Source organism: Taudactylus pleione, unplaced genomic scaffold, assembly GCF_031769625.1.
Source record: "Taudactylus pleione unplaced genomic scaffold, aTauple2 ptg000762l, whole genome shotgun sequence".
Taxonomy (NCBI): Eukaryota; Metazoa; Chordata; class Amphibia; order Anura; family Myobatrachidae; genus Taudactylus; species Taudactylus pleione.
In genome coordinates, this window is record NW_028285164.1 from 1,732,644 (window position 1) to 1,745,749 (window position 13,106).

The window sequence follows — 13,106 nt, forward strand, 5'->3', positions numbered from 1 at the left end:
GTAATGCAGCTGGAGTGAGTATTGGAGGGATAGTAGAGGGTAATGCGGCTGGAGTGAGTATTGGAGGGATAGTAGAGGGTAATGCGGCTGGAGCGAGTATTGGAAGGATAGTAGAGGGTAATGCAGCTGGAGTGAGTATTGGAGGGATAGAAGAGGGTAATGCAGCTGGAGTGAGTATTGGAGGGATAGTAGAGGGTAATGCAGCTGGAGTGAGTATTGGAGGGATAGTAGAGGGTAATGCGTCTGGAGTGAGTATTGGAGGGATAGTAGAGGGTAATGCGTCTGGAGCGAGTATTGGAGGGATAGTAGAGGGTAATGCGGCTGGAGCGAGTATTGGAGGGATAGTAGAGTGTACAGCTGGAGTGAGTATTGGAGGGATAGTAGAGGGTAATGCGGCTGGAGTGAGTATTGGAGGGATAGTAGAGGGTAATGCAGCTGGAGTGAGTATTGGAGGGATAGTAGAGGGTAATGCAGCTGGAGTGAGTATTGGAGGGATAGTAGAGGGTAATGCGGCTGGAGTGAGTATTGGAGGGATAGTAGAAGGTAATGCAGCTGGAGTGAGTATTGGAGGGATAGTAGAGGGTAATGCGGCTGGAGCGAGTATTGGAGGGATAGTAGAGGGTACAGCTGGAGTGAGTATTGGAGGGATAGTAGAGGGTAATGCGGCTGGAGCGAGTATTGGAGGGATAGTAGAGGGTAATGCGGCTGGAGCGAGTATTGGAGGGATAGTAGAGGGTAATGCAGCTGGAGTGAGTATTGGAGGGATAGTAGAGTTAGAAGGTAGTAAGGCTGCTGTGAGTATTGGAATAGTAGAAGGTAATAAGGCTGCTGTGAGCATTAGAATAGTAGAAGGTAATAAGGCTGCTGTGAGTATTGGAATAGTATAAGGTAATAAGGCTGGTATACAATCGGGAAACTGGCTGCCTTAATACCGACAGCCGGCTTCCCAACTGTCATATCCCGGCGAGGGTGAAATGCCGGGCGTCTATATAGGGTTTTTTATGGCACCCGGGGGGGCCTTAGGGTTAGGTAATAAGGCTGGGGTGAGTATTGGAATAGTAGAAGGTAATTGGGCTGCAGAAAATATTGGTAAAAGTAGAAGGTAATAAGGCTGGAATGAGTATTGGAATAGTAGAAAGTAATAAGGTTGCAGCAAGTACTGGAATTATAATTTAATAGAGCCTTATTACCTTCTACTATTCCAATACTCACCCCAGCCTTATTACTTTCTACTATTCCAATACTCACCCCAGCCTTATTACCTTCTACTATTCCAATACTCACCCCAGCCTTATTACCTTCTACTATTCCAATACTAATCCCAGCCTGATTACCTTCTACTATTCCAATACTCATCCCAGTCTTCTTACCTCCTACTATTCCAATACTCATCCCAGCCTGATTACCTTCTACTATTCCAATACTCATCCCAGCCTGATTACCTTCTACTATTCCAATACTCACTCCAGTCTTATTACGTACTACTGTTCCAATACTTGTGCCAGCCTTATTTGCTTTTACCATTCCAATAGTTACTACAGCCTTGTTGCGTACTAGTATTTCAATATTCACTCCGGCCTGATTACCTACTTCTGTTCCAGTGGGTTGGATACAGGATCCTGGCAGTCAGAATCTCGATGCCTGCAGGTAAGTACCCAAACCTTAACCCTCCCCTCCCGCAGCCTAACCCTAAACCTCCCCCGAGTGCCTAACCCCAAGCCTAATACGTACAGTCAGCGGTTGGGATTCTGGAGCCGGGATCCCAACCACATCCTGTTCCAACACTTTTGCCAGACTTATTATCTTTTACTATTTTAATAGTTACTACAGTCTTATTACCTACTAGTATTCCAATACTTACGCCAGTCTTATTACCTTGTAACAATGCCAATACTTTCTTCAGGATAACTACTCTCTTAAGACTTGCTACATTCACTGTAGCTACCCTATTACTCATGCCTGACCTATTCTGTACTGCTGCAACACCCACTCACTCCAGCCATGTTACCCGTCACTCTTCCAGCACTCGCTCCGAAGCTCTCACCCTCTACTGTTCCAATACCCCATGGTCATTACTCTTTACTTCTTCCATTCATTAACTGTAGATAACCACCATGCCCCAACTATCACAACCCCTACCAGATCTTAAGCATTTCCCTATCTAAGCACAGATCAATTGACCCTAACCACAGATACAAGCCTTTTATGTAGTAACCTGTTCAAAGTCTGAAGAAAAGTCCAGGTAAGGACTTAGGGGGTATATTTACTAAAGTGTCTGTTTTTGGAAGTGGATATGTTGCCCATAGCAACTAATCAGATTCTACTTAACATTTATCTCACACCCAGGGCCGGCCAGCCCATTGTACGGCGCCTAGCTGTAAGGGCGCCATCTTATTACCAGTGTAAGGGTAATAAGTCCCGTCGCTGTCCCCCACTGCAGCCGGCAATAAAATAAGTCACATTGACTTATACTGTTCCGCTGCGCTGCCCGCCGCCAGCTAGTGCCGCAGCCTGAACACTGTCAGTGATTGACAGTACAGGCATGGCTGGAGGGAGAGGAGGGGCAGCCCTTCTCCTCCCCTCTCCTCAGCTCCTCCCCCCAGAGGGACAGCCTGGCTAATACTGGAGTCCGTCCATCCGTGCGAGGCTGGAGGGGGAGGAGGGGCCGCTCTCCTCTCAGCTCCTCCCCCCAGAGGGACAGCCTGGCTTACTGGAGTCGGTCCGTGCAAGGGGAGAGGGGCCATGCTCTACCCTCTGCTCAGTTCCTCCCCTTGTACCTTATGTTCCCCGGCTCCCTCCCCTCTCTGAAGGCTGTGCTTGGGCGCCGGGGATCTGACGTCACGTGACCGTCCCCGGCGTCAAAAGGCCAAGGAGGAGCCGCCATCCACGAGCTACACTGCAGTTCTGGGCCCAGATAAGAAAATTGAAATGCTGTGTATTAATCATCCTCTGGCTGTCACCCTGTCACCCTCTCTTGGCGTCATCCACTGGTGTCACCCTCTCCTTGTTGTCATTCTCTCCCTGTCACCCAGTGTTGTCACCATCTCCCTGTTGTCACCCTTTCCCTGTCACCCATTGCTGTCACCCTCTCCATCACCCAGTGCTGTCATTTTCCCCCTGTCACACAGTGCTGATTCCCTGTCGTCACCCTTTCCCTGTCACCCAGTGCTGTCACCCTCTCCCTGTCATCACCCTTTCCCTGTCACCCAGTGCTGTCACCCTCTCCACCACCCAGTGCTGTCACCCTCTCCACCACCCAGTGCTGTCACCCTCTCCACCACCCAGTGCTGTCACCCTCTCCACCACCCAGTGCTGTCACCCTCTCCCTGTCATCACCCTTTCCCTGTAACCCATTGCTGTTACCGTCTCCCTGTCATCACTCTCTCCATCACCCAGTGCTGTCATTTTCTCCCTGTCACCCAGTGCTGTCATTTTCTCCCTGTCACCCAGTGCTGTCATTTTCTCCCTGTCACCCAGTGCTGTCATTTTCTCCCTGTCACCCAGTGCTGTCATTTTCTCCCTGTCACCCAGTGCTGTCATTTTCTCCCTGTCACCCAGTGCTGTCATTTTCTCCCTGTCACCCAGTGCTGTCATTTTCTCCCTGTCACCCAGTGCTGTCATTTTCTCCCTGTCACCCAGTGCTGTCATTTTCTCCCTGTCACCCAGTGCTGTCATTTTCTCCCTGTCACCCAGTGCTGTCATTTTCTCCCTGTCACCCAGTGCTGTCATTTTCTCCCTGTCACCCAGTGCTGTCATTTTCTCCCTGTCACCCAGTGCTGTCATTTTCTCCCTGTCACCCAGTGCTGTCATTTTCTCCCTGTCACCCAGTGCTGTCATTTTCTCCCTGTCACCCAGTGCTGTCATTTTCTCCCTGTCACCCAGTGCTGTCATTTTCTCCCTGTCACCCAGTGCTGTCATTTTCTCCCTGTCACCCAGTGCTGTCATTTTCTCCCTGTCACCCAGTGCTGTCATTTTCTCCCTGTCACCCAGTGCTGTCATTTTCTCCCTGTCACCCAGTGCTGTCATTTTCTCCCTGTCACCCAGTGCTGTCATTCTCTCCATCACCCAGTGCTGTCATTCTCTCCATCACCCAGTGCTGTCACCCTCTCCATCACCCAGTGCTGTCACCCTCTCCATCACCCAGTGCTGTCACCCTCTCCCTGTAACCCAGTGCTGTCACCCTCTCCCTGTAACCCAGTGCTGTCACCCTATCTCTGAATTTGTATCTTTGGGTATAATTGTAGCTTAGCGCCCAGGTTGATCCTGCTGTATAAGGGCGCTTTAACACTTTTGTAATTGTTTTCTTTTGTAATTGTTACATCATTAGATCACACACTGAAATATGAGGGTTTATTTCACCAAGGGGCACCAAAATCTTTAGCCGCTTACCAAAAAAATTAGGCTTGGGCCGGCCCTGCTCACACCTTGTAGAATCTGGTTGGTTGCTATGGGCAACATCTCCACTTCTAAAAACCCCGCACTAGTAAATACTCCCCTTAAAGAGAGTTTTGTGGGTGAGGTGAAGGTATGATTAAGTGCAATGCAGTATTGCCAGCACTGTGTAGTGGTGTGTGGTTAGGGTCAGGACCTGCCTGATAGTGGCCAGTCCTGGTATAGCAGAGCCCGGGCTGATTAGGCTCAGTAATTACTTGTCAGTACTGGCACAGCAGAGGATGTCGTGTTAGGGTTAGCAGTGAGGAGATAGTGTGTGTGAGAGAGCTTGAGCATCCTTACAGCTGCTGGAAGAGACAGTGGGATGGAGTGAAGTGGGAGGGAGGTAGAAAGAGGGGGGAAAGGAGTGAAAATGGGAGGAGGGGGGTAGTGAGTCACAGACACAGTATCCTCACAGCCAGACACACGCTGCTTTGCTTTGTGTCGGGGGGTGGGTGGGTGACGGACCCTTCTAGGGTTGACCTGTGGTGGTGTGTAGTCCCCCCATTTTCCTTCTAACCACAGGAGACTGCTGGAGAGAGGACAGGAGGAGAGAGAGGAGGTAGGATGCTCACAGTTAGGTGTGTGGGGAGGGGCAGCTGTAATGCCATTGCTGGGTCTAGACATTTATTGCACCATATGTGTAAAAGTGCGCAGCCTGTGTGCCTAGTGTTACAGTCATGTCTGTGTATGTGGTGTGTGAGGGGGCAGGTGTGTGGGGCTGCTCGTAGGTAAATCCTGTATCTCTCAGGCGTTTGGGTGTGGGGAGTGCTGTAGAAGGGTCTCACAGTATATATGGGCACTGGTGTTACTGACAGGGGACGGGGGGGCGGGGTGGTGGCTGGGAAAATATATCTGCTTACTGTACAGAATCCCAAACACATGCTGCATTGGCACCGATCAACACGCATGACCTAGGCACACGGCATCCCTAACACATGGACATATACTGTGTGTGGGTGACAGGACAGTTAGCAAACAAACAGTTAATCTCATTTATCCCATGTCCAGGTTAGGAGCTGGCTGTCCCCTGTGTCTTCACACCCCCCCCTCTGCATCTTATCTACATTCACATCTAGAGGGTCCAGGAGCTGCAAAGCGGAGTGTGTGTGTGTGTATGTATATATATATATATATAATGTGCAGAGTCTCTGAGTAGTGCGGGTTCTGTCAATGTGTGTGTTACTTTGTGTACAGTATGTGCTGAGCATCTGTAGGTGAGAGTGATGGGTGTTGTGTGGGATTTAATGTCTGTGCGCACATGCTAGGGTGCTGGTTCAGCCTGTCTGTGTGCGCGGCACTGGTTCAGTGTGTGTGTGTAATGGGTACTACTCAGCACTGTGGTGGTGTGTGATGCAGGGTCAGCATAGTGTGGGTTCAGCCTCTGTGTAGTGTACACAGTCATATATGTGTGTGTGTATGTATGTGTGTGTGTATATATATATATATATATATATACACACACACACACTTATTCTGTACACGTGTGTTCTATGTATGTACTTATTTATGTCCACTTATATTTGTAAGTGTGGGTGAAGGAGGGTGTGATTGTATGGTATGAGAAGCCATCGTCTGTGTTATAAAATGTTCCTACTGAAGATGATACTCTGATCTCTCTCATAAAAAGATTGCCGTATATGTTTACATGCACTGATATGTACAATGGCATGTTATATGAAGTAATAGGAGAAACTACAGGGAGGGGATATATGAAGTAATAGGGGGAGTTATAGGGGGGGGGCTGGTATGTGAATTCATTAATGGGGTTTCAACCCCGGTCCTGCAGTGCCTGCTTTCAGGATTCATGTCATCGTGCTCAGGTGATTTCATCTATTTTACTGGGTAACTAATTATTCCACTTGTTTCTACAGACAGAAATCTTGAGAACATGACCTGTTGTAGGTACAGGAGGACAGGAGATGAAATCCGCTGATATAAAAGGAAGAGTTATAAGAAAAGGATATAATGAATAATAGGAGGAGTTATAGGGATATAAAGTAATAGGAGGAGTTATAGGGAGGGGATTTATAAAGTAATAGGAGTGATAGGGAGGGGATTTATAAAGTAATAGGAGTGATAGGGAGGGGATTTATAAAGTAATAGGAGTGATAGAGAGGGGATATATAAAGTAATAGGAGGAGTGATAGGGAGGGGATTTATAAAGTAATAATTGGAGTTATAGGGAGGGGATTTATAAAGTAATAGAAGGAGTTATAGGGAGGGGATTTATAAAGTAATATAAGGAGTTATAGGGAGGGGATATATAAAGTAATAGGAGGAGTTATAGGGAGGGGATATATAAAGTAATAGGAGGAGTTATAGGGAGGGGATATATAAAGTAATAGGAGGAGTTATAGGGAGGGGATATATAAAGTAATAGGAGGAGTTATAGGCAGGGGATATATAAAGTAATAGGAGGAGTTATAGGGAGGAGATTTATAAAGTAATAATTGGAGTTATAGGGAGGGGATATATAAAGTAATAGGAGGAGTTATAGGGAGGGGATCTATAAATAGGAGGAGTTATAGGGAGGGGATATATAAAGTAATAGGAGGAGTTATAAGGAGGGGATTTATAAAGTAATAATAGGAGTGATAGGAAGGGGATATATAAAGTAATAGGAGGAGTTATAGGGAGGGGATTTATAAAGTAATAGGAGGAGTTATAAGGAGGGGATATATAAAGTAATAGGAGGAGTGATAGGAAGGGGATATATAAAGTAATAGGAGTTATAGGGAGGGGATTTATAAAGTAATAGGAGGAGTTATAGGGAGGGGATATATAAAGTAATAGGAGGAGTGATGGGGAGGGGATATATAAAGTAATGGGAGAAGTTATAGGAAGTGGATATATAAAGTAATAGGAGGAGGTATCTGGAGGGATTATATAAAGTAATAGGAATAGTTACAGGGATAGAATATATAAAGTAATAGGAGGCGTTATAAGGAGGAGATCTATAAAGTAATAGGAGTTATAGGGAGGGGATACAGTATATAAAGTAATAGGAGGAGTTATAGGGAGGGGATATATAAAGTAATAGGAGAAGTTATAAGGAGGCAATCTATAAAGTTATAGGGAGGGGATATATAAAGTAAGGAGGAGTTATAGGGAGGGGATATATAAAGTAATAGGAGGATTTATAGGAAGGGGGATATATAAAGTAATAGGAGGAGTTATAGGGAGGGGATATATAAAGTAATGGGAAGTTATAGGAAGTGAATATATAAAGTAATAGGAGGAGTTATAAGAAGGAGATCTATAAAGTAATAGGAGGAGTTATGGGAAGTGGATATATAAAGTAATAGGAGTAGTTATCGGGAGGGATTATATAAAGTAATAGGAAGAGTTACAGGGATAGAATATAGAAAGTAATAGGAGTTATACGAAGGAGATCTATAAAGTAATAGGAGGAGTTATATGAAGTGGATATATAAAGTAATGGGAGGAGGTATCGGGGGGGATTATATAAAGTAATAGGAAGAGTTATAGGGATAGAATATATAAATTTATAGGAGGAGTTATAGGAAGGGATATATAAAGTGATAGTAGGAGTTATAATGCGGGGATGTATAAAGTATTAGGGTGAGTTATAGATGGAGCATATGTGAAGTAATGGGATTTATAGGGAGGGGATATAAAGTAATTGCAGTCTAGGCAGGAGATATATAAAATAGGAGATATTTGCAGTCTAGGTAGGAGATATATAAAATAGGAGATATTTGCAGTCTAGGTAGGAGATATATAAAATAGGAGATATTTGCAGTCTAGGTAGGACATATATAAAATGATAGTAGATATTTGCAGTCTAGGTAGGAGATATATAAAATGATAGTAGATATTTGCAGTCTAGGTAGGCGATATATAAAATAATAGGAGATATTTGCAGTCTAGGTATCAGATATATAAAATAATAGGAGATATTTGCAGTCTAGGTATCAGATATATAAAATAATAGGAGATATTTGCAGTCTAGGTATCAGATATATAAAATAATAGGAGATATTTGCAGTCTAGATAGGAGATATAAAATAATAGGAGATATTTGCAGTCTAGGTAGGAGATATATAAAATAATAGGAGATATTTGCAGTCTAGGTATCAGATATATAAAATAATAGGAGATATTTGCAGTCTAGGCAGGAGATATATAAAATAATGAGTTATAGATAGGGGATATTAGAAAACAGGAGTTACAGAGAGGACTGTATGTAATGGGATATATGAAATAAGAGCAATTGTATGGTGGGGATAGATGAAATATTAGCAGGCGCTATAGTAAGGCAATATATGAAATAACAGGCGGAGTTATAGAGGGGATTTATCAATAATACAAATAATAGAGAAGGGATATATAAATTGGAGTTATAGTGAAATAATCAGAGAAGTAATGGGGTGGTAATATATAAAATAGGAGGAGTTATATTGTGTAGCTCTATGAAATAATAGGAAGAGTTAAATGGTGGCAATATATGAAATATTAGAGGAGTTACAGGGAGGGAATATATAAAATAATAGGAGTTATAGGGAGGGGATATATAAAATAAAAGGAGTTACAGGGAGGATATGAAGTGATTGAAGAATTTAAAGGGAGGGAATATATAAAATAACAGGAGAAGTTAAGTATAGGTAGGGGATAAAACTAATAATACAGGGAGTTATAGGGTGGTGATATATGAAAATAAGAGGAGTTTTAGATTGGGTATATATAACATCAAAGATGTTATAGAGAGGGCTATATGAATAATAGGAGGAATAACAGAAGGAATATATTACATGATAGCATTTAAAGGAGGGGCATACAGTATATAAAGTAATAGATGGAGTTATAGTAATGGGATATATGAATTAAGAGCAGTTGTAGGGCAGGGATGTATGAAATAATAGGAGTTATACATAGCGGATATATGAAATATTAACAGGCGCTATATGATTTAATAGGAGGAGCTATAGAGGGGATTTATCAATAATAAGAATAATAGAGAGGGGATATATAAATAGGAGTTATAGGGGTCTGTTTATAAAGCAGTGAAAAGTCTGGAGAAGTAGACCAGTGGAGAAGTTGCCCATAGCAACCAATCAGCTCCTACCTATTATTTTATAGACTGTACTTGATAAATGCTACTTGAAAGCTGAATAGTTGCTATGGGCAACTTCTACACACTTTCCACTGCTTGATCTATAGACCCCTTAGTGAGGTTATGAATTAAATAATAGGAGAAGTAATATGTAGTAAGTTAAATGGTAGTGGATATAATGAATAATAGCGGGAGTTATAAATTGGTGATATATAAAGTAATCAGGGAAAAATAAAGAAGTTAAATATTTAGACTACTAAGGAAGTGACATATAATAAGAGTAGCACTCAGTGACCCTGGGAAGGGCTTACAGTAAGGATCAGTCTCTGACTGTGAGAGGGAATGCCCTGGGAGACAGGGATAGCGCAGAGAGAAAACCAAGAGAGCGGAGGGTCCTGCTTGTGAGGGTTACAACCTAGGGTAGTGGGAGTTATAACTGGAAGGTGAACTGGGAAGAGATGAGGAGTGAGGACCGAGGGCGTGAGACACAAGTGTGAGTACGGCTGCCAGGCTTTAATAAACGGGCATTTTCAGGGCACGTTTGAATCCCTGCAGACTGGGTGGCATTCTGGGTGGGAGGGGAGTGTGTTCCAGAGGAAAGGGACAGCATGGGAGAAGTTTTGGCTGCAGGAGTGGTAGGAGATAATCAGAAGCTGGGGGGCGAGGGGAAGTGTGGACTCGGATGTGTGAAAGAGAGGAGCAATTAAGTGCACCGAATGTTAGGGGTGAGGAGCACAAACTGTATTCTGCAGGAGAAGGTGAGGCAGTGCAGGGGCAGGGAAGAGAGCTCAAGTGACAGCTAGAAGATGGGAAGATGAGCCAAGCACCAGTACTGAAGATAGATTTAAGAGGGGAGAAATAGGAAAGGAGGTTGCAGTAGTCCAGACGGGAAATGACAAGGGCATGAATAAGAGATTTGTTAGCCTCGAGGGTGAGGGAGGGTTGTATTTTAGAGGTGCTGCAGATGTAGAAAGGGCAGGATTGTATAATGATAAGAGAATTCACAGAGAGGGGTTATCAATGTTTTGGGGAGTGCTAGAACTAAAATTTAACAGATTATATCACAGGTTCTCAAACTTGGTCCTTAGGACCCCAAACAGTGCATGGTTTCCAGTCACAGAATCACAAGTGATATAATTAGCTCCACCTGTGGAATTTTTTTTAAATGTGTCAGTGAGTAATGAGTACACCTGTGCACCTGCTGGGTGACCAGGATAATGTGACCTGTATGGGGTCCTGAGGACAGAGTGTAAGAACCACTGTATTATATCAATTAATGGAACATTAGAAAACTAATAACTAATGTATGTGCACTAAGATGCCCTAGTTATAACTTTTTTTTATTTTTTTTATTTCTTCACTCGTTTTAGAATCAAGCTCTTGCTTTCCTTCTTGGAGTTTCTCTCCTGAGCCTATCATCCATAATCTATCACTCCCTTCCCCTCTAATTTGCTTCACTGGCTCCTATAGCCATGGCGACACCTCCTGCAGACTCGGGGCCCCCCCCTGAGGTTCAAACTTCTCCAGAGCCCACAGACCCGGTCTGCACTACAACCGTGGTGGTGGTAGAGGAGCCAGAGGCTGCGCAGGAAGCTACTGGATCAGACGTTGAGCCGCCTGTCACCATCCAATCAAAATCATCATCCCTGAATGACCTGAAGGCCCAGCCGGCTGCCAACGGAGGACCCCGAGCCCCTAGCCTGACCGGCTCAGAAGGACGGCTCGCACAGGCCGCTTCTAATTCTCCCAGGCCAAGCCTGTGTCGACAAGGGTCTACAGCCACAGCCAGCGCCATTGAGGCAGAAAAGCCAAAAGACTATCTCCTCATTGCCATCCTGTCTTGCTTCTGCCCCATGTGGCCAGTCAACATTGTTGGCTTTGTGTATTCCATCATGGTGAGTAAAAACACCATTTTGTTGTCCATCAATCACGTTACTCCATCTGTTCTAGACTCCATCTGTTCTAGACTCACTCATGTTTTCCACCAGCTGTATTTACCTTTACTGTCCTTACATTGTCTTGTTATACTCACTATTGCATTATTTTTCTGTGGTTTGCTGCAGCACAATTTGCCTACGTATCAGACTTGAGCATGCAGTCAGTCCTCTCCCATGGGGGTATAGCGAGTGGGAGAGGTTATATTGGCTAGGGGGAGGGCGCTTGTCTGTGATAAATAGGGGGGGAGGAATAAAATTAGTGGGATGAATAGAATTAGGCACACATGGAGTGTGAGAGGGACAGTGTAATGAATGATGTCATAAAATGGGAAGATACCAGTGAGTATTATACTGTATATAAAGAACAAGAACATTTACCTATGCACAATCATTGGACCTGATCAGAGATGGACGCGGTGCCAAAACTTGCGCAGCTAAACAAGGTTTTGTTACTGCCCATGCGTGAGAAGCCCAGGGATCCCTTACTGCCCATGCACGGACCCACGTGTCCTATGCTGTTCGCAATTGCGCACGGTATCACTGACACTTGAGAAAGGGGTTGCGATCGCTGGGCGTATCAGGCTGGTGACCTAAAGTGATCGCGTAAAGGTGGTTGTTTCATGGGAATGTGACAGGCGTGACCGATGTTGTAGTGTTTACTATCTCCATCGCATATGCACAGACCACACAGCGTGAAAGTGGGCGTCTCGCTGCACGTACGCTCCATCGCACCGTGCATCACAAAGGGGGAGGCTGAGAGTTTCCCCCAACCGCTATTGGGACGACATTTAAACTTCTTAAATGCATAGTGTGACAAGAGCATATGGCACCTGATCGGGAATTACTCGCACCTGTGTGAACGTGCCGCACCCATCCGTTTGCTGGTGACAGTAGCCTTCATCATTATTAGCGCGCAATTCCACCTGCATGCCCATACCACACTTTGTCTGCATCATGTGAATAGTTGACGCCCAAGTGCCACCCATTCAGCTGCAAGCGTAGATACGGCCGAGATCCTTCTGACTCTGAATTACCCATTATTGCTCTAAGGACCTGATTCAGCAGATGCCCCGATGTTTGGGAATCTGGGCACGCGTAGGACGGGTCTGCAATCACGCACGGAGTTCGGCAGCAGTCTGTCAATGATTAACAGTCTGCAGCCGTTTCCGGGCGTGGAGGGGGCTGCAAACGGCCTCCGTTTCTCAAAACGGTGGCGTGTCTCCGCCGTTGGTGGAGTGGAGAGGCCAGGATCTCAGTTGGCTGATGGAGATTCCTTGGCCGATCTTGAGCATCTGCGACGGCCGGCTTGCCTGATCCCCATGGGATCGTAAGTGATCGTAATGCTGCGTCCTCCAATAAGTAATGCGGGCAGGAGATGCGACACCATTACCATATCACAGCTATGGTGCCACCATGTTAGCAGCTGCAATAGCTCCTGCGTCCTCTGCTGAATCACCCCCTGAGTGGTGTGTGCAGGTTTCCTACACGTGCGCAGTTTGCTATTAGCCACAGGATCCATCTGCAGATGCCCGTGTAGTGTATACAAGTTGTGCCATGTATGTGCCAAGTTAAAATTCCAGAACTAATTTGGGTTTCCCATTGAGTTAGTGGTGTATCAGGGCCATTTTACATGCAGCCACCTACAACATCCTCTGGTCCCC

The 13,106-nt window shown here is 45.0% G+C and overlaps 1 protein-coding gene across 1 annotated transcript in view; it reads left to right on the plus strand.

Moving 5' to 3' along the window:
- The first annotated feature begins 4,843 nt into the window (after positions 1–4,843).
- The window catches only part of PRRT2 (proline rich transmembrane protein 2), a 60,388-nt gene continuing 52,125 nt past the window's right edge, over positions 4,844–13,106 (plus strand). The window contains exons 1-2 of the mRNA XM_088457448.1: positions 4,844–4,993; positions 10,879–11,403. Coding sequence (XP_088313574.1) covers positions 10,981–11,403 — 423 coding nt within the window. The 5' untranslated portion in view covers positions 4,844–4,993; positions 10,879–10,980. The remainder of the gene's footprint in view (positions 4,994–10,878; positions 11,404–13,106) is intronic.